Raw genomic sequence first — 21224 nt, 5'->3', positions numbered from 1 at the left:
TAAGGATGGACACTTCTTAATTTGTATTTGCTTGTTCCCTTGTATTTTCCTTTGTTTCTATATATATATATATTATAATATATATATATATATACACACACACACACAGAAGAGTAGAAGCTCTATATATGTTCAATTGCCTCATTTTAAATGCTATTTCCCTTTAATGAAAAGGTGGTGAATTGTCCCAAACAGACACTTTTCTTTTTGTTGTACTGTTCTAATAAAGAAAATATTTCCACAATAATTCTTCCAGGTATAAACACAGACAAGGTATGTACACTATACTATGATATCATACTATAATATGACACATTATATTATACTATGACAGAAAGAATATTATTTATTTTGCTGATAAGCTGTAATGGTGTTTGATTAAAAGCAAATCACGTTTGGTCTTTTTTCTATTTGCTCTTTTAGTCCTGTATTCAAAACCTAAACCCGTTTTCTTTGTATTATTGTATTGTACGGATACAAAATAAAGTTGTTTTGTAGTTACCCTGTGTTACAAACGCTCCACTACTGCCACCCACTGGCCTGGACAGGATCCAACACTGATCCACTTAAAATGGATCACTGTTGGACAAACAGAATACTGATCCCCAAAATACAGTTAATTTTACGTAAAAATAAAATAAATACACAAATAACAATATGTGACTATATTCTGTGTGGGTCACGTTCTTTCACAAAGTTGACAACTGGTGATTTTTTGTTTAAAAGGTCCCATATCGTGCTCATTTTCAGGTTCTTACTTGTATTTTGTGTTTCCACTAGAACATGTTCACATGCTGTAATGTTAAAAAAATACCTTTATTTTCCTCACACTGTCTGTCTGAATATACCTGTATTCACCCTCTGTCTGAAACGCTCCGTTTTAGTGCATTTCAACAGAATTGCAACAGAATTGCGTTGCTAGGCAACAGCTTGGGTCCATGTTCACTTCCTGGCAGCTGATGTTATTTACATACAGTGCAACAGGAAATAAACTGGGACACATTTAGAATGTTTATGTTTAAAACCGTGCAATGATCTATATATTGTGTAGAAGAAGCTTCAAAAGGTTGAAACTGTGTTTGAAATCTAATAAAAATGGTTTTGCAATAGTGAAACTAAGTTTTGAAGGCTTGCATGAAGCTCAATAGGCTGAAAAAAAGTTTAAAATCTCAACAAATATTATTTTGTATTTCAGTTTTCCTTCTTCACAGCTGCAGCTCTCTTTTTAGTGTTTCTCCAACATGTTTTGTTCCAGGTTTGGAACCTTGTAAATGTTAATCTGAATACTGGTGTGCATATGTTGGGGGAAAAAAGTTTTGAAACGTTGAAACTTGAGTTTTGAAAGGGCAAATCTTTATTTTTGAAAATGTGTGGATGTACATTTGCAGACAGTTTTTTTTCAGAGCTGAGCATACAACGTATTGCAGCTCTGGTTTGAAACTCTTAAGTATTGAATATATATGTTGTCTGTGTTTATACTGTACATGGAAGAATTATTGTGCACATATTTTCTTTATTTGAACAGAATAATAAAGAGAAAAGTGTCTGTTTGGGACAATTCACCATCAAGTTCACTGAATGATTGAAAGCAAAATACCAATTCTTAAGTCCTAGTCAGCTGATATCAGTTCTATAGCAGGTAGGGCCGCCCCCTCTTAGTCCATTAGTCAACTAATCGGTCATTTTGGTCTTAGTCGACTAAGATTTCTTTAGTCGATTAGTCATTTTTTAATGCTTTTTTTCATGCTGAATGACTTATTTCCAAGAAACTTCAAGAAACGATTAGTCGTCAACTAATAAATTATTAACAAAATCGTAGGAGTGTTGGTTGACTAAGAATTTCTCTGGTTGAGGACTGCCCTAATAGTAGACCAATCCCATATAAGCAGAATGCATTATTCAGCAGCAACAACTCAGGTGAATTAAAAAAAAACATATAACTTAAGAACACTCTGTGTTTGGTTTCACACTATATTGTAGTCCAAGTCTTCACGTATTGGGAGACACCATTTTAACAAGAAATGCACTTATTTACATAAATAAACATATGTACAACAGTATCTTGGGCATTACAGATCATATTTTCTTATAACATTTAATTCTCCCAGTATTTTCAGTTGTTCAATGTCTGTCACTGCAGCCCCACAAAAACCTTCAAAATTCACAAATGAACCTTGTAGTTTTATGAATGCAATTTTACCAGAATTTCATTGTAATTCCACAAAGATGTAAAACGTATATTACAAAGCAATTCACGAACATGTACGAAAGTAAAACGCACACTGAGAATGAGCTGCTGCAAACGAGTGTGTTCACTATGTAGTTGGTCAATCCTGTCATGAGATTTGCGAGCAAGAAAAACAACAACTGATTCCTGCTGACTGCTTGAACCAGACAGTGTCTTTCCATCTCAGATGTCTTTTTCTCAGAGTCCGATTGTTTTTTATACAGATTCCACGACGTGGGTACAAAGTTGCAGCCTGATGATCTTTTGGAAAACAGTAACACCATGTCGGCTGTACCGAGACAGGACATAAAAAACATAGACTGAGCAATGCTCCAGAGGAAGAAAGGTAAATTAGCTAAGCGGCGAGACACCGGCTCCACGAGTGTCTGACATGCGTACAAAGCAGCGTACAGGACAAGACTTCCCAAAAAGAGGTTGAAAAGTGTTTTGAGCCACTGTCTGATTTGGGATCTTGGCTTCATCACGTAGAGTCCAACTTGAACTCCTGCCATGTAGATGGCCACATAGCCCACGACAGAGAATATGCCCTCCTTGTTAGCATGCAGTAAGTCCTTCTCTCTGTCATCGTTGTGGATAATGAAAGCCTTCAGCCCTGATGTCTCCAGAGCGAGCTGATAAAATCCACTGATCAGAAGGGCAATGACCCATGACCAACTGGCTGGGAAAACGGCCAAAAGCACAGAGGCCACGACTCTGACAATGGCGAGTGTGAAGAAAAAATTCCAGTGGACGCCGTATTCTGACACATGCTCTTGGTAGCCGGACATCTTGAGGCTCACTAGCCTTCCCATACCAAGAACAACCAGGGGCCACACGGCCAGGAGCTGCTTCACGATGTGATTCATCCTGGATCCTGAGATGTTCTTCCCCCGCGCCTCTGGACAGACGATGGCATTTGCAAAGACGTACGCTCCAACGCCAAAGTCCATAACCCCTGTCCCATAGGTCTCAGTTTTAGCATATCGCCTTGGGAAGACACTGAAGTCCACGGCAAGAATGCTGATGGCTGTTTTCACGTTCACAAGCACTCGAAAGATAGTCACGAAGGGAACCTGGTTGAACTGAACGTGACTCTGGAGGAAGGCGCTGACGTTTTTTTGTGGGTGCCGAGCTGAACGACAGATGTAACATAACGCACAAGCCGTTACAAAGGTCAGGCTCAGGATGACCTGGTGAAGAACGCTGCTCAGGACGGTGCAAGACAGGACGAGGGGAAGGATCAGCACACAGAAGTCCAGAAGCAGGTGAGAAATCTGTGGAAGTGGCAGAGGAAGAGTCCCTTTGGCCTGATAGTAGAAGGTCAGAATCAGTCCTCTGTTGATGAGACATAGTGGGGAAAGAAATGAGCCCACTAGCACCTCCTGCAGACTGGTCCCATTGAGATTACTGACAAACGCTTCCTTCAGGTCCCTCTGAGACATGGCCTGCAAACATGAGAGAAACAGGACTGTATTAAGAGACGAACAAATATGAACATGTTCAATATACATTGGGGAATTAAACAACTTTTAGGACACTATGGCAGCACCCACAATGCATTTACAGGTGAACTCTTTCTGATTTAGAAGGTATACAAAGTGTCCCATCAATTAACAACTCTTAATGCACTGAATTTCAGCTAAAGCAGTATTTGTTTATTGGCTTAACTATACAAAAGAACATTGCAAACCGTATGACCTTTCATTTTCCCAGATAGTATTTCACTAGCACCCACCACGGTCATTATTAAAAGTCCCATATTGTACAAAGTGAGATTTTCATGTCTTTTATATTATAAAGCAGGTTTAAGTGATGTATAAATACTTTTGAAAGTATCAAAACACTCAATCCATGGAGAAATACACACAGCTCGTATTCAGAAACTGTGCGTTTGAAACAAGCCGTAAGGATTTCTGTCCATTTGTGATGTCACAAGTCTACAATATTTAGACCATTTAACAGTTTTAAATGTAAACATTCTAAATGTGTCCAAATTAATTTCCTGTTGCAGTGTATGTGAATGACATCAGCTGACAGGATGTAAACGTGAACCCTTACTGTTTCCTAGCAACGCAATTCCGTTGCCATTCCGTTGAAATGCACTAAAACGGAGCGTTTCAGACAGAGGGTGAATTCAGGCGTATTCAGACAGACAGTATGAGAAAAATAATGTGTTTTTTGAACATTACAGCATGTAAACATGTTCTAGTAGAAACACAAAATACAAACATGAACTTGAAAATGAGCATAATATGGGACCTTTAAGTCATACAGTAGCTCTCTAATCTATACCACGACTTTTAATACATTAGTTGTGTGTCTAGTTATCAATACTTACTACGGATTTGTCTGTTATTCGTCGGTAATGCAGGTTCACAGCATTCACTATGTGCAGTAGCTTGTCTAACAGGATTCTGCAGTAACACGTTAGAGCTCCTGTACTTCCGCATTCGGCCCCATGACGCATTCAGGACAACTCGGATTTCTAGAAACTTCCATCCTAACATGAGTTTCTAGCATAAAAATATTCTATTCTAAAAAAATAGTATTATATTAGACTAACCTTATAATATATTAAGAATATGAAGGTTCAAAGAGCTCTGGTTTACTATCTATTTCAGGCAACTGATAAATGCAGCATGACCATTAATGTTTCGACTTTTGGACTACACAAAAGGAAAACTAGATATAAATTAATAAATATAAAAGCCCTAATTTTAAGCACAGTTAAGTGGCTTTAAAAAAGTCCCAAAGATTTATTTATTACTGTTTATTTATTTATCGGTTACTTCATATTTATTCTGTGTTAGTCTATCTTCTTATTTTTTTCTGTAAAGAATAATGCAAATTTGTGGATATTTGATTTTGGGTATAAGAATAATGTATGTGTGGTTGGATGCTGTGTATTATATATATATGTATATATATATGTCTATATATGTATATATATGTATATGTGGTATGCAGTGTGCGCATGTAGTGCAATGTGCGGTGTGTATATGTGTATATGTGTATGTATATGTGTATATATATATATATGTGTATGTATATGTGTATGTATGTGTATATTGCAGGTTATATTGCATGTGAATATTGTATATTATAAATTATAATTTGCGCATATAAGAAAAGATAACAAATAGTCAATATGATTAAGTTAAATATGTAAGTAATGAATTGGTATTGTGATTAAGTTATATTATAAGTAATGAATTGGTATTCTGGATTGATAACACATTCATATTTTGATAAGGATAATTATATCAGTAATTAATTTATATTTCTGTATGACACAGATTAAAGGTAATAATTATAGTTAGAATAATTATAAATAATAATAATTATAGTTATTAAGGAACAAATTAAGGAAAATTGAATTAGAGTATATGTACGGCTCAATAAGGAAGCTGGTTAATAATTAATAATTGACTTATGGAGAAGGGGTGGGATTAAATAAATTTATACTTCTTCTCACTCCTTTTTGAATATGTAAATCAAGGCATCAAGAGTTGACCATTTATTTGTCTTATGCTTTTCATTATATGTTAATACTACTTGTTTCTGACTGTCCACTTGTTGGTATGATCATTCTCTTTCTTTCTTTTTTATTTTGTTTTTTTTGTGTTCTACATGTTCGAAATAAATGTTGAAATGAAATGAGATATAATATTCTAAAGTAAGAGTAATCTCAGGGTAAACGTGGAGGACAGTTGGGACCCTGAATGCATCAGGAAGAGGGCGGGAATAAGTGTGTGGTTGGGAGTTTGGGACAAGGCCTATGGAAAGGAGGATAGATTATAGCGTCATCAATGCGTCATATCTCCAGGGGTAGCGCACATGCGCAGTAAAGCTTGAGTTACACTGCGCATGCGTAATACCCCAAACCCAACACCCGTGTCCTAACCTCTTTCTATAGGCCTTGTAGTCTGGGAGTCAGTGGGACAGACAGACAGGAGACAGACAGACAAGAGGAGTTGTCCTGTCCTGAAGGAATCTCTGACAGTTAATGGAAACTATTGAGGTTCAGGACTGTAGCAGGGAATAACCTTAATTTATATTAATCTGAATATAGGAAGAGTTCCTATCAAGGTTTGTCTGTTGACTCTGAAGACAGTAAAAGGTGATGAGTTCTACCAACAACCGACGAGAAGGACACAGACACGGAGGAGGACCGGTGAGTTAGGACACCATAATGTCCACAACTGGTTTTCCTTTTCGGTTTATAAAATGTAAAAGTTAATGATAAGTTAACTTGGAGTAGATTTATCAGTGTGTGAGTAACGTTAACGGTCCTCTGCTCTGATTGGACGGTTGGTATTCAAACGCGCTGTTATATGTGTTTTATGAACCGAATCACAACCCTGTAATCTAACAATTAATGCGCCAGAGGAAAATAGTCCCAATAGTAATAATAGGAGTAAATGATTAAAATGGTAATGTATTTCTACCTTACTTGAGAAAAACAGTAACATATTCAAAATATTTAGTTAATGCCTTATATTGCCTTATATATATATATATTATGCATTATATAATGCCTTATATTGCCTTATATATATATATATTATGCATTATATAATGCCTTATATTGCCTTATACTGACAATAACCTGATATTTTTAGGTGGAATTTCATTCATTCATTCATTCTCACTGTGCAATATCATTTTCCACTTGTGCAATTTTGTTAATAGTCTGTTTATTGTCAATACTGTATATACTGCTCCTATTTGTATACTTCCTTCTATTTAAATGGTTCATATTTTGTTACACTTTGTTTAGCTCTTTTTTACTGTGTTAGCTGATGCATCTTGTTTTTTGCACTATCCCCTTTGCTGCTTTTTGTTATACTGCACATTTGCTAGTATAACAAAAAGACATTCACTAAATTGCCAGACTGGAGTTTGGTGTGAGAACAGCAGAACAGGACCAGGGTTAGTTCAGTCAAAGGAAACATTAAAAGGCATGGGGCAGTTGGAGGGACAAGTTACAATAAGAACCATATAAATAGGATTATGGCAATAAAAGCCCAAAAAAGGAACAATATATAAGAACAACATATCTTAAAGTTCCTCTAAATAACAGTCATTTAAAATGTGTATGGTCTGTGTTCAGCAGTTACTCAAACAGGTGTCACAAAACTTAACAAATCACCTTTTTTAATGTGTTTTTACCTATATACGTTTTTTGTACATTCAGTATGTATTCTTCAGACGCTTACTGTTTTATAATATAACATACTGCTGTAACATGATACTTGTGACTAGTGTTAAATATACTGTATGTGTGTCAATTGAATGTATTGTGTACTTAGATATTATTGTTGTAGCATTAGGCATTAGATTAATCAATTAATGTCATTAAGACTGTTTACGTGGTTTAAATGGCCTCGGCTTGCAGAATGATGAGATCTAGGCTACCTGCTATTGGATTAAATGTGTCTGTACAAATACCTGTTGACGGTGTTGTCAGGCGGGCTGCAGGTCCAGGCCATGTGATGTTGGTAGGATAAAGCAGACTTCCCTTTGTCAGTCTGAGTCGATTATGACTGAATTAATTAAACATGACACATTGACCAAAGTGATTCAGAACAAGTAGCAATTACCAATGTAGGACTATGGCCTATTTTTAGGCCTCTAAAGTAAACCACGGTGTCAGTGAAAATAGCATGTGATGTAGGAATACTTGATTTACATACAGTATGTAATCTGTCTGATGTTCGACAGCTCTCTCAAAGCCAAGAATAAAAACTTGAACATTTGATTGCATAGAGATGAAATGTTTGTAAGCGCTTCGTAGATGAGGAAAGTTTGACAGATTGTATGTAGCATGTTTGAAATTTTGATGCACAAAATAGGATATATTTTGCTGGATTGTTATGCGTATGGAGCTCGGAAATATATCCTTATTTTGAAAATACCACATCAGCGATCAGACTTGACGTCATGATGACATCAGAGGTTTGGATACTGACTGCTGTCTGGTTTCTGACTGTTGTGCCCTACATTGTGGGAATAACAAATACAATATGCATAAAAACGTAATTCTCCTCTTCCTGGCTTTTTAATACTTTTGGGAATTTCCTTGGCATGACTTACAAGGTGTCGGTTCATATTTTAAACACAACATCCCATTTTGCCTCATTCCCGCAGGTGAAAGGACTCGTCCAGAAAGTCCATACACCAGACCCGTCCCTAAATGATTCACTGGAGGGAGACATTCAGGCCTTCCTCGTTGATGAAGAACAACTCCACACTTATGACGACCTCACCAAAGTCAACCCGGTGACCCCATCAACAGGTAACAAATGGGGCTATAATGTCACTTTACTCTAGAGTCTCTAAGTCACTTGATAAACATGATGTATCATGGGGCTTGCTGTTTCAGCTAAGTGACATTTAAGTCTTTCCATCTATTATAAATTTTGGGATATTCCTTCCACTTAATTTAGTGGCACAAATCTTTACTGTTTGATATGTTGTCTTTATTTACAAAAACACAGCCAGTGTGTCACCTTGGATTGCAGCATTTTCTGTGTATTGTTTAACCTCGTCAAGATAAAACCTACAGGGTCATTATAAAAACAAATGCATGAATGACTGCTGTGCTGCCAAAATGCTGCAGTGTACACAATGAGAAGGATCAAGTTTCACTCATGTGAGTGAACCAAGGGCATGATTTACCTTGCTGGCAGACACATGCATCCACAAAAACAATACATTTTGTATTCCTTATAGATTTATAATACAGTAGGGCCACATGTAAATATGAAGCATACTATCTTAAAGTGTTTATGTGCAAAACATTTTTTTCATCAGCAGTCATTTTTACTCTCCATTGTTCGTCTTGACATTAAAAATGCAGTGTCATTGGTATTATGTAAGAAAAGATCAGCGTTTGTTATTTTACACAGTGAAGATTTTCATTTAAATCTGAGGTGTTGTTAGTTTCAGCCCAAGGGAGGAAACATAACAGTAACAGCAGAGGTCAGGGTGACTGTATGGAATTGCTGTAGGAGATTTTTCTTTGAAAGCTCTCGGACTGATGCTGCTTCTGTTAAATGGATCATGTTTTATGTAGTTAAAGAATTTTATTATAGATAAACATATCTTTGCCATTTTAATGCTCCTGTCTTCTCTGGTGTTCTCTTGTTCCTGCCTCAGCTCATCATCATCGTTAGATATTTGCTTGTCTGTTTTTCCTGTTAATGCCTGATGTGATGTTTCATATTTTCCTCCTGTAGTGCTGAAATGCCTGCAGGCCAGGTACAGCGTGAAGGTGTTTTACACCCATGCTGGCTGCACCTTGGTGGCTCTCAACCCCTTCCAGCCCATCCCGGACCTCTACTCTCTGGATGTGATGAAGGAGTATCACTGCGCTCCTCAGCCACAGGTATTTACAAAGTCACAGCTGGCTCTCACCGTAATTCAGCTAACTTGTGTATATCTATCTAAAGGGATTTCTTTGTAGGGGGAAGATGGATGGTGGTGCAAGCAGGGGTGTGGATGTGATGGTGATGGTGAGGGTGGGTGGAGGTGCATTGTAAGAGTTTGGCTTTTTCAGAGGGTTTCCTAGACTTTCAGGATTAGATCATGCACTAATGCTGACTTTCAAAAATGACCCAACTGGTGCCACGAGTGTGTCAACAAGTCAAGTCTGTTGTTTTACCAACTTTGCAGAGTTTCAAAGTGCAAGAAACATAAACGTTGCCGTCTTGTGGTCAAACATGAATCCTCCGGTTCCTCGTCTGTCTCAGGAACAACTTCTAAGTCAAACTCATTAAACTCCAGAACCTCTTGAAGATACTGACGGCTCTTCCTGCAGTCTGAAATGACCGGCATTTTAAGTCTGTATTTTTATTTTTTGCCAACAGGAGTTCAAACCACATATCTTTATTGTGGCGGAAGAAGCCTACAGGAATGTTCAGGGCCAGGTGGAGCCAGTGAACCAATCGTTGGTGGTCAGCGGTGAGAGCGGCGCAGGAAAGGTAAACCAATGCTTTAAAGAATGATCGTAACCTACTACATCAATCAGGGGTTCAAACTATCAGTTGCTTTTTTACTTACAGTGCCACAGATTGAGGTATATTGACCAATCTACAGTGTATATATTAAGCTGATTACGCATTTATAAGCTGGCTGGTTTCAACAATTTTAAGTCTTTGAGTGATTTATGCTCTGAATATTATTGCAGCATATTTGTCAGCAAAAAAGTGCTCATTATTCCTATCTGTTGTTCTTTGCTCAGTACAAGATCGTAAGGGCAGTTTGGATGTGTATATCTGTTGGCACTTCACTGATTGATGAAAGACAAAAGCAGTTAATTGTCAGACCAGATCATTTTCTACTCTGGATGCACAAAAAACTCCTCTGGCCCACAGGAAGCGATGTGTCTTTTTACATTTAGCTTTTCTCTCACATCCCAGTTTATTTTAAACAAATAACTAGGTAGGTGATGGCTGTAAATTGGGTTACAGGATCAGTTGAAACAATCTTTAGTGGACCTGTGATTTGTTTCTTAATAGACATGGACGTCCCGTTGCCTGATGAAATACTACGCTACTGTGGCGGCCTCGTCCTCTGTGGTGAAGAGTCAGGACACGGTGGAGAGGATAGAGAGGAGGGTGCTGGACTCCAACCCCATCATGGAAGCTTTCGGTGAGATAACTGATGATCGCTGGTGTCTCGTTATTGTGAAAATAACTACTGTAGTGTGGACAGTCACTCAGTCAACACTTTACCCTCCATGTAGGCAACGCCTGCACGCTACGGAACAACAACAGCAGTCGCTTTGGGAAGTACATCCAGCTCCAGCTAGACAGGTACTAAAACTGATCCTTCCTCATCACGTGAGATAGCATCAGTACAAGTTGTCTGTCAGTTTAATGTGTTATTTTCACATGAAGGTGTCAGCTGTTAGTGGGGGCGTCTGTGCAAACCTATTTGCTAGAGAAGACCAGGGTGGCGTGCCAACTGGCTAATGAGAGGAACTTCCACATCTTTTACCAGGTGAGTTAACAGGCCTGCACATGTGGTATTTTAGTTTAAAGGGTAACTTCGGTATTTTTTGTGTCTAACTGACTAATAGCAACAACAATTTCTGGAATTGGTCTATTGCTGAGGGAGGTTCAGGTTCAGGTGACTTTATTTGTACCCGTAGGTAGATTTGTTTTGCAGCAAAAATAGAGGATGGCATCCGTATTGACAATAAGGTAGAGCACAGACAAGAGACAGACATACCAAAAACAATGACAAAGAGTACTCAAAGGCTTACTGGGATCAGGACCCAGCAAAAAGAAGGCCACAAGAACAATATAAAAAAAACACTGAAATATCAGGACAAAAAAGACAATAAAATGAGAAAAGGGATAATCTTTCCAGTGCTGTAGATGGCAGCAGCTCACAGGCTGCAATATGTTGCTATTGGGGCAAGCTGGAATCGTCATTTACGCCCACTAAAAGCGCTTGTTTTTGTCATGACAGGCTCTGATTGTTATTATTATTATTGTCATTATGGAAAGAGTCTCGTTCAAGGAGAAGTCTTGAAAGAAGAAGTTCTGAAGTCTTGCGAGGTGACATGATGCCAGAAGACAACGGTGGAATAGTGGAATACATCCATGGTGGAAACGTGAGTGCCAGCCGGGCAGTTTGTTGTGTTGGAGTAAAGAAAGCGTAGCTGAGTGTTAAAACAGTTTTCAGCGTCATGGCTGAATATTTAGATGATTTTGACTATGTGGATGAGGTCTTTGAATTTGATAGCTGCCTGTATTTATTTGAACCAGAGTATACAGATATTCAGATTTCACAACGAGACTTCTCCTTGAGCGGAAGTTGGACATAATAACGAACAGGATCAAGAGAAAGGTAAGAAAAGGTTTTATTTCTCTCTCCCTGTCAGTGGCAAAAACAAGCCCTTTTAGTGGATGCAATGTGCACTGATGCTGCTCATTTGTCCTCGCAGCTCGTTTCATGGCTGCTGGTTACAGCGTTCTCACTCAACACTAGACCAATTTAAGAAATTGTAGTCCCTATTAGTCACTTAGACACCAAAACATGCGAAAATAGGGTCCAGGATGAAAAATACCAAAGTTACCTTTTAATATTCACACATTCATATGTAAAGCAGATGTAAATGCTGAGAGCATGTTGTTTTTCAGATGATGAAAGGGGCCACAGATGAGCAGAGGAAGGAGTGGAAGATGCCACATGACCAACACTTTGTGTGGCTGCCAAATTCTGAAAAAACTGTTGAGGGTTAGTCTTTATTTTTTATTTTATTTTGTGTATTTAGGCATGTGTTTTGTCTTTTTATTCTATACATTTTTGTGATTCTCACAAGTAACTACTCTTCATGTAATGTTTTTATAGAGGATTGTTTTCAAGAGACTGTCGAGGCAATGGTTCACCTGGGCATTAATGCAGAAAGACGGAGTCAGATATTCAGGGTAAGGTACTCATCATCGGTAACACTTCAATATAGCCCCCTCTATTTCGCATTTCTAAACACTATAGAAACATTTAATGAATTGTTTATAATACACTATAATGTAGTTGTAAGCAGACACATTTTATATTATTACAATATCGTCCTTCATTAATCTGTTTATACGCCAGCATCCAGATATTTGTGTCCACAGGAGGAGATATAGTGGTGGACAAATACATTAATAAACACTTATATCTGCTTACAACTACTATCTAGTGTAGTTACATACACACATAATGTGTTGTAAAGTATGTATTCAATGTTTATGTACTGTTTATGGATGCTAAATGGGAGGTTAAAGAAAAGTGTTACCTTACCTTCAATTTTCAATCTAGTTTTGTGTGTTTTTCTCTGTAAGCATAGAATCTAATTTCTCTGTTTGTTGTAATGCGTTACAGATAGTAGCAGGGATCTTGCAGTTGGGGAATGTGAATTTCTCCTCTTTGACGGATGAATCACAACCTTGTAACCTTGATGAACTGTCCAAAGGTATTGGATATGATTTTGTTTAAGATATTTAATCAACTCTTTTCAATCACTTCCAGTTATTCTGTGCTTAAAATATCCATTATTTTAACATTTAAAGGACAGTGTGTCACATTTCAGGGATCTATTAGCAGAAATGGAATATAATATTCATAGCTATGTTTTCATTAGTGTACAATCACTAGAAAATAAGAGTTTTGAGTTGTGTTTTTGATAGCTTAGAATGACTGACTTCTGTTGCTCCTAAAGTAGTGTTATTATGGTAAGGATGGCCTCTGAGCGAGGCGAACGGCATTACCACGGTTTTGCATTCAGCGGCTCACGTTAACGCAGTCTTGGAAAGGGAGGAGTGAGGGTACTCAGTTGGTTGCAATCTGCAACCACACCACCAGATGCTGCCAAATCCTACCTATAAGGATGACATAAATACAGAATGATGCTCAAGGGATTTCTTTTGAAAGATACATACAGGTTATACTTTGTGTCATGCTGCCAGATTGAAGAATAAATTCCATGACGGCCTGCTCCCAGTAACACTAACTCTCAACAAACATGAAATACGTATCTAACAGCCTTCCACTCCCGCCTGTGCTTCAGACTTCTTGCAGAGGGCTGCTGAGCTGCTGTGTGTCCCTGCCGAGGAGCTTCACACGTCTTTAAGAGTGAGGACGCTGAAGGCGGGGAAGCAGAGCGTGCTCAAGCCTTGTTCCCAGGCAGAGTGCATCATGAGGAGAGACTGCCTGGCCAAGGTCATCTACGCCCAGTAAGAATGAGGAATTGATAATCAGATAACAGCGATGTGAGCGTATTATGTGAAAAGAACTGGTCATGCAGGAACTTGTTTCTGTCCCGTGACTAAGACTCGGCTGTCGTCAAACACTCAAATGTGAAACCATCATGCCCTTTTATTTACAATACACAGTGAGGAAGATATGTCTGTTGAATAAGAGTTTGTGTCTCTTTTCCCCAACAGATTATTTGAATGGCTGGTTACATTCATCAATAACAGCATATGTGCAGACACATCCACGTGGTGCAACTTCATAGGTAAAAGCATTATTGCCTTTTACTTTACTGAATATGAATACATTTGTAATTTTTTTTTCCTAAACTCACACAGTCCTCTCCTCCCTGTGATCCCCAGGAGTTCTAGATGTGTACGGGTTCGAGTGTTTCCAGATCAATAACCTGGAGCAGCTGTGCATCAACTACGCCAATGAGAAACTGCAGCAGCACTTTGTGGCTCATTATCTCAGAGCTCAGCAGGTACGGCATCTATCACTTTTCCATGCAGAGATCTCAGGAGAGCCGTCGTTTCTCTGCTTTGTTGTGTCGATGTGCCGGTCTCAGACATTCAGGAGGCTCCTTCAGTCTTCATGAAATCTCTGTTGATCGTAAACAGAGCAACTTGTGGTACCTTGTGTAATGTAAAAAAAAATGTTTTGTACTTTATTATTCATATTTATCTCTGCTTCTCTCAGGAGGAATACGTGTCCGAGGGGTTGGAGTGGTCCTTTGTCAAATACCAAGACAACCAGAGATGTCTGGATCTTCTAGAGGGGAGCCCTGTCTGCGTGTTTTCTCTTCTTAATGAGGTCATTTTCTTGTTTTGTGTGTTTTTCTTATTATTATTGTCAAGGCAATAGGCAATAATGTAAAAATCAATCTGGACACTGGTCTCCAAAGAAGTGGTTTATCAAACATGTCCTCCCATTAGAGTTGAAATTTATGAGGAATTGCATTTAAATCATATTCTTTTAAAAGAAAAGGAAATGATACAATTTATAATTTTACGTTGAAACTATGTCATTTTTTTTAATAAGTAATTGTCCTCCATCCCTTTTAACCCTTTGTTTCCATGCAGTCATTCTCTTGGTTAATCTGTACATTAATTTATCATTAAATATGTGTATCTGTAGTAAGTGGAGGTTGACAACTTTTTACACACCTGTCCTACAGGAGAGTCGTCTTAATCGAGCCTCAGATGCGAAGACATTCAGGGTCCGTCTGGAGAAGGAGCTCCGTGATAACACCAACATCAGCTGGGACAAGTTCAGCAAGGAGCCACACTTCACTGTGTCCCATTACGCTGGCAAAGTCAACTACCAGATACAGGGGATGGTGGAGAAAAACAAGGTGTGTACTGTAAGAAACAACTTTTTAAATTGTGTTCAGAAAGTTGACCACCGATCCATCCACTCATCTCCTTCTTGATTCTGTGTTTTAGGACCCAGTGCCACCAGAGCTCATCAGTCTGCTTCAGAAGTCTGACAACCCGCTGCTTCACCAGATCTTCACTGACCAGGAAACTGAGAACACGACTACCAAGGGGCTCAGTAAAGTCACTGTGGTCTCCAAGTTCAAGGTGAGAGCCACTAAAGCCTTTATCACCAGCTTGTTTGGGCCTGTAGAGTTCCTCCTGGGAGGGTTTAGTCATGATGTTAATGTCTGATTGTAGAACTCTCTGGAGAGCCTGATGAAGATCCTCCACACCACAACTCCTCACTACACTCGCTGCATCAAACCCAACCCAGACTGCAAGCCTCTGACCTTCAAAAAGGAGGAGGTAGATGTTCTCTATTTCAGCAGTACCACCATGACAACAGAGGCTTCATATTTTCACAAAAGGGACAGGTTTTAATGGTTATTTCCTGTCTGCTGTCAGGTTATCATGCAGTTGGAGGCCTGTGGGATTGTGGAGACTATTCATATCAGTGCTGCTGGCTTTCCAATAAGGTGAATAAATGTTTCTTTGTTAACTCTTAACCTTAAAGGGTTAGTTCAGATGTTTTGAAGTGGGGTTGTATGAGGTACTTATCCATAGTCAGTGTATTAGATACAGTAAATGGTGTTCAGCACGCCCCTACTTTAGAGAAACAGACAGGAGTACCGGCACGAAAGCAAAGGAATGTACTGCTGTGGACGGGGTAGTCACCTAAAAAACGGCCCACCTAAAAAAATCAATGTTAGTGTACGCTATATTTAGAATATTTTCACCTCTTTACCTGGCCGTCAGACAGCCCTTTTTAAAGGGGGACTGAAGCCGTACTATCCATCTGTGCTCTCTATAAAGCCACCAGACTCCATTGACAAAAACAGTAATTTTACCGAGCAGAACACGGGGGACTACTGGTCTACCGCTGTCCGCTGGATTGTTTGTGTTATTGTGTTACTTTGGTGAATCCAAACTAACCTTTTTGAAACACCAAAGTCACGTAACAATAACACAAACAAACTAAGTGATCCAGGCAGCGGTAGATCAGCAACTCACGTGTTCTGCGAGGTAAAATTACTGTTTTTGTCAAAGGAGTCTGGTGGCTTTGAAGAGAGCATAGATAGCGGCTTCAGTTCCCTGTCGGAAAGGTCTGTCTGGCAACAAGGCAAAGTGATGAAAATATTCTAAATATAATGTACACTTAAACTGATATTGATTTCTTTAGTTGGGCATTTCTTTTAGGTGCTAAATGTTTTGTTGCCGGCCCCGTCCTGTGCCCGTACTTCTGTCTGTTTCTCGTCGTGCCGATCATCATCTACTGTAGATAATACACTGACTATGGATAAGTACCTCATACAACCCCACTTCAAAACACCTGAACTATCCCTTTAATGTATTGCATTGTTTCTGTTGGATCTTGGTTGACTTTGTCATTTCTGTTGTACAGAGTTCCTTTCAAAGGCTTCCTGCAACGTTATGGACTGATCGCAAAATATTCAAGTCTCAATTCAGGGACTCATTGTGTTGGTAAGTACAGTTTGTTGCGGGATCAATGTAAGGTCAATCTCGGCATGTTTACTGTGGACAAAGAGTGATTTTGTCTCCTCTCTTTAGGTCTGCTGGTATATTCACCTTTTCCTTCGTTAGCCCTCTTAGTAACTGTGATCCTCAGTTCTCTACTCTCCTGGGACTTTTCCATTTGGTGTATAAAAACAAGACTTTCTAACAAAATTTGCAACTCCTTATGAACTTTCCAGGTAAATGCATGCACCTCTGTCTATCAGAGCCTGCTTTGCATGTTGCTTCACGTTTCTTTACTCACTCCTGATCAGTGTGTGCTTGAACTTACATTCATCTTAACACTGTTCTCTGCTTTTTAACCGTGCTAACAGCATGGCTCTATGTATGCCAATGTTGGTCTGTCTGTCCACATATTTGTTCCAGACTACAATATGTCAACAACTCCTGGATGGATTTGCTATTAAATTGTGTACAGACATTCATGGTCCACGGAGGATGTGTCTTACTTGCTTTAGTGATCGCCTTACTTGTCCTCTAGCACCACCATGATGTTGACAGATTTTAGTGAAATGTCTCGAACACTATTGGATGCATTGCCATGAAATTTGGCACACATGCATGTTCCCCCTCAGGAGGAATTATAATAACTCTGGTGGTCCCCTGACTTGCTAATTAGCAAATGCATGCTAACACACTGAACTAAGATGGTGAGCTTGGTAAACATTATACATGCTAAACATCAGCATGTTAACATTGTTGTTAGCATTTAGCTCAAGTAGAGCCTCATAGATCCTCTAGCATGGCGCTGTAGACTCTTAAAGGTACAGAGACCCGCTTCCTATGTAGATATGAAGGGCTCATTCTAACGAAAACACAACGCTTCTTAGTTTCAGGTGATTATACACTAATGAAAACATAGTTATGAATATTATAATAGATCCCCCGAAATACTACGCACTGTACCTTTAAGTCTTGTTGTATGAATGTTCGAGGGACCTGCTCACTAATCCTGAATGCTGCCAAATATGATCACGTTTGAAAGATTCATTGAATTCAGAGTAATCATATCCGTGTCTGTGGAAACTCTTCTGTTGATCCTGATGATTTCTCTGTGCTCTCTCTCACGCTCACCCAGTTTTTACCTCACTGACTGACATACTGTCAAACAAATAACAGTGAATCTCTAGACAGTTGAAGTGCCACTCTGCCCTGACTTGAATTATGCCTCCAGTGCTTCACGCCAATGCTAATTTCCTCTCCGTCTTAGATGTGGAGGCCGACAGCGATGACGCTCTTCGACAAGAGGTGGAGAAGCTCCTCAGCGTTGTGTTAAAGCACAAGGCGTTTGACCCCTCAAGCAACCCTGACAGTGGAAAACCCAATTCATGGGTGCACTGCGGAAGGACTAAAGTTTTCCTCACCCAGTTGATGGTCAGTAATTTATATAAACAGGCATCCTCACACACAATTTAAAGTGTATGTATAACTTCGAGGCTGTAATGCAAATAAGGGCTCTGGTCTTTTTTGGAGTACTGACCTGCCTCGCTGTTGTCTCACAGCTCGATTTGCTGGAGGATCAGCGGAAGAAGATCCTGTCTCAGTGTGCCTTCTCCATTCAGTGCTGCTGGCTGCGGTTCCAGCGGCGAAGACGTCGCGCCCGTCAGCAGTCTGCCGTTCTGATCCAAGCAGGTAAACTCTTAATGCCCTGGCCAGGTACCACTGAGTGGAATCAGCAGAGCTCTGTGGCCTCACTCCCACAGAGTCTGCTGCCTTTGACCCCATTGTCTGGCCAACAGGAACCAGCTGGTGGAGTCTGTACACAATGTTTGCAGGCCGACAGAAGCTGCCACAATAGCTCATCCGATTAACTGTTAATGACAGATGTTCTTTAGATACTTCATTCTGAATGGGGGCATGTAAACATTTGTCTCCACAATGCACAGATTAAGCTTGCAGAATGAATGGCTTGGTCAGATGCTGAATGTGTTTTATGCCTCCTGCAGTGGTGCGGTCCTGGCTGGTCAGGAGGCGAACCCGGAGATGGAACAGAGCAGCTTCAGTCATCCAGAACACCTGGAGGAAGTGGAGGGTGAGATTTGGAAAGAACACATATCGCATCTTATGTTTTCTTGCTCATGCTTCAGCCTTTTGTGGCTCCAGAGCGAGCTGCACAAAACCTGATAAATGTCCTCAAGTGATGTCACATGAGTCAGCGTCAGTTGGAACCAGGGTTGGCTCGTGTCTGACTTTTGGCTGACTTTCGCATTTATACCAATGTTTATTTGTGTGCATTAGTGTTAAATAAACAAACAAGGAGTTATAGATAATATGTAAATTAGTTTTGTTTTTGTGGCAGGCACTATTGAAAGCCCTGGCTGATGCTGAACTGGATGATCCAAAGGACCTTGTGGAGGAGGAAAAGCCAACATTGAACCCTGTTGTCAGGGAGCGCGGCTCGGTGCAGCTCTCCTCCATCCCGGAGCCTGTCCCAGTGCGAGGGTGGCCGATGGGCCTGGCTCTGGCCTCTGCCCCGTCCATCACCATGTCTCTGACCGCCACGGGCTTCCAGAAGATGGTGTCTGTGATGGCCTCCCTCAACCTGCCCTCCAGGAGAGGGGGGTATAAGGTGAAGCCCAACCAGTACTCGGAGGAGCTAGCCTCCATACGGGCTCAACCCAAGGTGAGGGCACATAACTCTCCCATCAAGTTTCTATCATCTGGATGATTTTTAGGATTGGTCATTTGAGATTTTTCTTTCCTACTCAGGGATCTGTAAAGCTGCACTGTCAGCGATCTCCACTTCTGTATGCTGACAGGCAACCAGACATGAAGAGTGACGTGACAGGATTCAACGCCATCCTGCTAGAAAAAACTTTATAAGAGTTCCACCTTCGCAGAACACTAAAGGCTGATTCCATGGACACAGATTAAGGACAGTCTTCCATAATCTGACCCAAAGGGAACAAACATGGTATTTTATGCTATCTTTTTGTATTTCATGTCGTCATTTACCGATCAATTTTTTTTTTTAAAGAATGCCAAAGTTCATCTCACTCTGTGTTATACAAGATTGCAACGACCTGCAAAACCTGCACCATGGCATAATAATATTCTAACATACCAGGAGGTCAGGTGAGATATTGCACTGTGCTGTGAACCGGATTTTATCATGAATAATCTGCGGTCGGCTTCAGGCTCCAGGGACTTAAAAACTAAAATCTAAATCTCAGACAGTAGACTGTCCAGAAACACTGACCTCTGACCTGCCACACCTCAGATAAGATATATATAGAAAACAATGAATGGGGTTTGGATTATGACGATGTCGCTGCAGGACAAGACAAACGGAATCATTTTTTATAAAGTCTTAGTCCCTGTCTGGAGAGCTGAAATGATATGGCACAACTTTAGCACATTTAAACAGAGGACTGCTGATCAAAGTATCGAGTGCCTTCCTTAAAATCTACACTCAAATCACAAATGAGCTGTTAGTCTAAGTATTTATTTAAAGATGATTATTTCTGTGTGATTTTTATAGATTTATTTTGGGTGTAAAAACACATGGGTCGATTGCAGATATGATCTCAAGATCCATTATTTTGAGTGTGATTTATGCTGGTGGGAAAAATAGTAATTAAGCAAGTATTGCACATGTAAAGCACATATTGCACATTAAAACCACACTACTGCTCTTATACAGCAACAAACAAGCAGACGCATGACTGGTGTGAAACAGGGAAAAGGATGAACCCAGGTTTATTCAAATAGCTGCTTCTTTTTGTTGGATAAAGGGTTTTTGTATTATGCACATCTGTAAAATGTTTGACTAAACCACATTGTGTGGATTTTTATCTGCTGCAGTCCAAAGCATTAATGGCAGTACTGTATAACATACCAAAGTCTTTTAACACTAGTGTTTCGTGGGGCAGAACAAACATGTTATTATAGCAAAGTTTTACTATATTCATACTTTTAATATTCAAAACGTCTTTTTGCTCTAAGTAATGTTACAAACGCTAAACATTGAAGCGTTAATCATCCTAGCTTTTGATTCCTTGCATATCTTCATTTGCTCCCTAAATAATTTCTTATCTTTAAACCTTTTCCAGCAATAGATTCACCGAAATGTGTCATTGTGTCGTTATGACAGTTTGTAATTTGAGATCTGTAACTGTTTTGTGAGTGGCACCAAGGGATCAATAAAATGTTCATATTTAAATGACTGTTTTGTTAAAATAAACATCAGTGTTATAAAATGTTTAAATGCATTATCCTTTCACCTCAAAGTGACT

At 39.5% G+C, this 21224-nt stretch overlaps 2 protein-coding genes across 3 annotated transcripts; one reads left to right on the top strand and one right to left on the bottom strand.

Annotated features, from left to right (window-relative positions):
* Nucleotides 1–1336: 1336 nt before the first annotated feature.
* On the bottom strand, nucleotides 1337–4702 carry pigw (phosphatidylinositol glycan anchor biosynthesis, class W). Its single transcript, XM_037749743.1, has 2 exons — nucleotides 4566–4702; nucleotides 1337–3672 (listed from the first exon to the last, which is right to left on the bottom strand). Exons 1-2 carry the CDS (start codon nucleotides 4692–4694, stop codon nucleotides 2197–2199), a joined length of 1605 nt encoding a protein of 534 aa, XP_037605671.1. The 5' UTR covers nucleotides 4695–4702; the 3' UTR covers nucleotides 1337–2196.
* A 1451-nt stretch (nucleotides 4703–6153) lies between these two features.
* On the top strand, nucleotides 6154–21192 carry LOC119476046 (unconventional myosin-XIX). Of its 2 annotated transcripts, XM_037749222.1 has the most exons (24): nucleotides 6159–6401; nucleotides 8378–8525; nucleotides 9469–9617; nucleotides 10099–10212; nucleotides 10750–10882; nucleotides 10977–11046; nucleotides 11131–11233; nucleotides 12382–12478; nucleotides 12593–12669; nucleotides 13109–13199; nucleotides 13794–13959; nucleotides 14170–14243; nucleotides 14341–14462; nucleotides 14678–14791; nucleotides 15156–15332; nucleotides 15424–15561; nucleotides 15655–15762; nucleotides 15862–15932; nucleotides 16859–16938; nucleotides 18200–18363; nucleotides 18492–18621; nucleotides 18936–19021; nucleotides 19289–19612; nucleotides 19699–21192. In XM_037749222.1, the coding sequence occupies exons 1-24, from the start codon at nucleotides 6351–6353 to the stop codon at nucleotides 19810–19812; spliced, it is 2901 nt and encodes a 966-aa protein (XP_037605150.1). In that variant the 5' UTR covers nucleotides 6159–6350; the 3' UTR covers nucleotides 19813–21192. The 2 variants fall into 2 exon arrangements, with proteins under 2 accessions (XP_037605151.1, XP_037605150.1); XM_037749223.1 differs by lacking the exons at nucleotides 18200–18363; nucleotides 18492–18621; nucleotides 18936–19021; nucleotides 19289–19612; nucleotides 19699–21192 and adding an exon at nucleotides 17026–18185 and having other exon boundaries at nucleotides 6154–6401.
* Nucleotides 21193–21224: the final 32 nt, after the last annotated feature.

Source organism: Sebastes umbrosus, chromosome 17 (assembly GCF_015220745.1).
Source record: "Sebastes umbrosus isolate fSebUmb1 chromosome 17, fSebUmb1.pri, whole genome shotgun sequence".
NCBI classification, from domain to species: domain Eukaryota; kingdom Metazoa; phylum Chordata; class Actinopteri; order Perciformes; family Sebastidae; genus Sebastes; species Sebastes umbrosus.
This window is presented reverse-complemented; position numbering and strand designations above follow the sequence as displayed.